General features: G+C 43.3%; 1 protein-coding gene across 7 annotated transcripts in view; it reads left to right on the forward strand.

Annotated features, from left to right (window-relative positions):
- Nucleotides 1-4,431, forward strand: part of Ppp6r2 (protein phosphatase 6 regulatory subunit 2) — a 94,714-nt gene that overhangs the window by 50,280 nt on the left and 40,003 nt on the right. For 6 of the 7 annotated variants that reach the window (XM_023702467.1, XM_023702466.1, XM_023702471.1 and 3 more), the window contains exon 3: nucleotides 142-384. In XM_023702467.1, the coding sequence (XP_023558235.1) occupies nucleotides 158-384 (227 nt within the window). In that variant the 5' untranslated portion in view covers nucleotides 142-157. Of the gene's footprint in view, nucleotides 1-141; nucleotides 385-4,431 lie in introns of those variants that run through there. The other variant, XM_023702469.1, reaches the window with a different exon arrangement.

Raw genomic sequence — 4,431 nt, forward strand, 5'->3', positions numbered from 1 at the left:
ATATATTGAGGAAAGCCCAATCCCCAATCCTGAGCCCCCTAGGAATTTTGTGTATTCATGTCAGAATGGACTTCTTGGGGTAGTGCAGCAGGTGGCAGTCAGAGGAGAGAGGAGTGAGTGACGTTTTCTCCCTTCTTATAGCTTTGTGGCCATCACGATGTTCTGGAAGTTTGACTTGAATACCACATCCCATATAGACAAGCTTCTGGACAAAGAACATGTGACACTACAGGAGTTAATGGATGAAGATGACATCCTGCAAGAATGTAAGGCTCAGAACCGGAAGCTACTGGACTTTCTGTGCAGACCACAGTGTATGGAGGAACTGGTGAACCTCATCACTCAGGACCCCCCCTGGGACATGGAAGAGAAGGTCCGCTTCAAGTATGTACTGAAGCTAAACCAGGCCTAGTGCTGTGTAGCACTCAGGGAACATGGGCAGCGTCTGAGGACAGCCAGGGCTAAGACTTCTCATGGAGATGCAGCCCTTAAACACCTACCCCATCTGAAAAATGAAGCCACTGTGGGTTTTGTCATTTGTGAGGTTGAAGAATTCAGAGTCTCAGGGTCAGGGAGATAGCTCAGCAGTATAAGTGCCTGGCAAGTACAAGGTCCTGAGTTTGATCCCTTGTAACGCCCCCCCCCCAACAAAGAAAAAAAGAATTCAGAAGCTCTGGTTGTACATGTTTTCTCATTCTGAGTTATATGTAAGTTTGAACTAAGTTGGCATGGTCAGAGCATTTTTATTGACAGTATACTAAAAGAAAAGGACTAATCCTATGATAGAGAGTTCTATCAAATTGCTCTAGAGTTGGGCCTACCCTGGCAGAAGGGACAGGCCAGAGATAAACGCAGTACAGGTATTTGAAATCTAGAATATGCTTCACTGACCTCACCAACTTGAAGGAAGTATGTCATTGTCATTAGTGATACTGATGATTCTCAAAAGTTTTTCATAAAATTCTCCATTTAGCATTTGACCAGTATGTTAGAAGATGACAGAACAGGTAGGGGAAGTGTGGCAAGATGGTTGGAGCTTTGAGTGAGGACAGAACATGAACTGGGATAACAGGAGCCTGGGCCTAGCTCAGTCCTTTAAGTGGCTGCTTCCACAAAGCTGTCAGCCTCAGGTGGCTGGAGTTCGAACCTCACAACTCTCCCGCTGGCCAACATGCCGTGAAGGCATGCGAGGAACAACAACAACAGAACTGGGATAACATTTCAGGTGGCAGGCAGACCCAGCCGCCAGGTTTTGTAGATGTAGCTCCATGAAGAGGTCACACTGTCCCCAGGGAGAGCTAGGGTTGAGTGACAGCTGCTTTCAAGTCCAGGTGCTTATAAGGAACTGTGAAATACATGCCTGTGGTGGCAAAATCTTAGAACAGGGTTAGCAAAGTGAAATGTCCTGCTTTTGTGTGGCCTGTGAGCTAAAAAGAGTTTATATTTTTAATAGTTGAAAATGCCAAAGGAAGAATACTTTGTTACACACATTAATGACATGAAAACCATCTTTTGTTGTCCACTAGTAGCGTCTTGGTAGACACACTCATCCATATACAATATAGTTCCATACATTTCTGACAGAGACTGTCAGAAATATTTGCTATCAGGTCCTTCACAGAAAATCTTTTGCTGGTTTTTAATCTCATGAGGAAAACAAGACTGGATGACAGGGCAGCCTGTCAATACTGGATCTGTGATGGTTAGCCAGTCCCTTTCTGACAGTGGAGGGATTTGAGGACAGGATGACCATCCTGGAGGCTGTTATGGTCACATCACTGTTCATTGCCCCCACCTTTCTCCCAATTGTCTCCCAGTTTGGTGAAAAATTAGAGCAAAGTGCAAGTGGCAGACATGGAGGGCAGACAGCTAGTATGATCAGGATAAGGATTTCACATTGGTAATTGGTAATCTAGAAGAGCTCCAGAGGTGAGAGTTTGAGAGAAATTAGCAATAGATATGCGCAAAGCCAAGCAAATGAAACAAAGAGAACACATGTAGCTCTAGGGAAAATCTTATGTAAGTAAACAGGTGGAACAGAGTAAATGAGCCCAACTGTAGGCAGATTTTATATATTCATACTAAGGTCCAAATAAATGACTGTACTTTCATTAAATTTTTTTTTTTTTTGTCTTTTTGAGACAGGATTTCTCTATGCAGTTCAGGCTGGCCTTGAGCTCACTTTGTAGGCTAGGTTGGCCTCAAACTTGCAAGGATTTTCCTGCCTCAGCCTTCTGAGTGCTGGGATTGCAGGTGTGTGTCACCATGCCCAGCTATCTTCATTTATTATGCTGGGCATTCCATGGGCCCTTTTTAGTCTGCAAATTCATGAACTTTTTTTAATGGGGAAAAATATCTGTAATACATATATCTATGGTATTGTTGGGAGGGCTAGCATCCAGAATGCATTTTACCAGGGAATAAGGAAAAAGATAATCTAGTAGAAAACATAGACAAGTTATGGGCTGAGACACTACACAGAATATCCAACAGGTATTTTAAAATATTTGTGGCAGATTGTATCGTCCAAAGATACTGGCAATATTATCTTCTATCCTAATGTCCGTCTGCACAGTGTGACTGTGACATCTTTCCAGTTAAAGGTGAAGATGGAGCCTTTGCCTCCTCCTCTTGAAGTTATGTAAATTGTGTTTCCAGCTACTGGGAGGCTCACCAGGAGAATTGAAAGTCTGAGGCCAGCCTGCACAATTTAGTAACACCTTACTAGGTGTGTGGAATGCTGAATTTATATTCTCTAAAATCAGGAATGAATTCTAGGAACAACAGAGGTTAAGAGAGGGAAGAATTTATTGGGAAAAAGAAAGCTTCTTCTAAGAGGGACTGAAGGGGGCTCAGAAAATGGATTGCCCTTCATAGTACAGGAAAATTTCTTATATTATTTCCCTGATGACTTTTTCTCCAATTTTTTTTTTTGTTCTCTACTTTTGGGAAATTCTAGTTGTGTTAGAGTACTTTTTCTTATTTTTGCTCTAAATATGAAATATGTTATCTTTGCCTTTTTGTTTACATTGGAGAGGTTTAAGTTCTCATCTTTTGGTTGACTTTTCAGATTTCTATCATTCTATTTTTAATTTCTAAGAGTGTTTTCTTATTCTCAGATTTATTTTATTTATTTATTTATTTATTTATTTATTGGCTTTTTGAGACCAGGGTCTTGCTATGCAGTTCAGGATGGCCTTGAGCTCACTATGTAGCCCAGACTGCCCTGGAATTCACAGCTATCCTCCTGCCTCAGCTCAGCCTCCTGAGTGTTGGGATTACAGTCAGATTTATTCCTTCCTTCCTTCCTTTTGTTATTTCTTCCATTCATTCTTTCTTTCCCTCCCTCCCGAGTGCTGGGACTACAGGTGTGCAAGTCACCACTCCCAGCCTTGTTTTTCATTTTTGAAACAGGGTTTCACAGTGTTACTCAGTCTGGCCTTGAACTCCTGGGATCCAGTGAGCCTCCTGCCCTAGTTTCTTGGGTGTTGGGGCTACAGGCATACATCATCTTGCCTGATTCTATGATTGTGTGTGCATGTGTGCATTATGTGTTACTGATGGGCACTGAGCTAAATCTTTTGTATCTTACTTTGAGATAGGACAGGTCACACTAAATTGCCCAGGCTGGCCTTAAATGCAGTCCTCCTGCGTCAGCCTCTATAGGATTACAGGCGTGTGCCACCACATCCAACCCAGATATTTGAACCAAAGCTCCCAGTTCTTATTCTGCACAGTGCCTCAGTGTGTCATATTGCCTCTGAGACTAGTGTGGTTTTTTAAAGTCATCTGGACTTTCCTCTGTGTGCCTTGTCTTAATTAGTGCTGCATCCTTTCAAAAGTGAAGCTTTAGCTGGGTGTGGTGGCACAAATCTATAGTTCCAGCATTCAGGAGGCTAAGGCAGCAGGATTACTGAGTTTGAGGGTAGGCGGGGCTACATAGTGAGTTCAGAGGCCCACTAGACTACAAGTGAGACCTATTTTAAAAGACAAAAGAGTGAGGCCTTAAACCCTGCATAATGTGAAGTCTGAGAGGAGTGTGGTCAAGCTTCATCCAAAGTGAAGGGTACCCAGTTATTTGTTTGGATGACAACTGGTTGGCTTTTCTCTTTTTCCCATCGTTTCCTTCAGGAGAGGGGCAGAGGTCCATTAGTATCCTGCAAGTTGACTCAGTGAATGTGTGGGGCATCTCGTCTTGTTCTGGAGAGCATCTTATTACTGACGCTTGGTGTCCCTGAGTTATGAGCTAGGTTGGTTCACTTCTCCCTGGAGTAACCCTTTCTAGCCTCGGGAGGGTCTGCATGTCCTGCTCTGTGGCAGTTTTCAGCCTACCCTGCTCTTTGCTCCCGCCTTTCTCATTGATGACCAGGCCTCACTTCTAGTTGGTGCTGCTCTGTGCAGACACTGAGGATTCTGCTTTCCTTGGAGTTG

The sequence above is a fragment of the Octodon degus genome, unplaced genomic scaffold (genome assembly GCF_000260255.1).
Source record: "Octodon degus isolate 3935 unplaced genomic scaffold, OctDeg1.0 scaffold00153, whole genome shotgun sequence".
In the NCBI taxonomy this organism is placed as follows: domain Eukaryota; kingdom Metazoa; phylum Chordata; class Mammalia; order Rodentia; family Octodontidae; genus Octodon; species Octodon degus.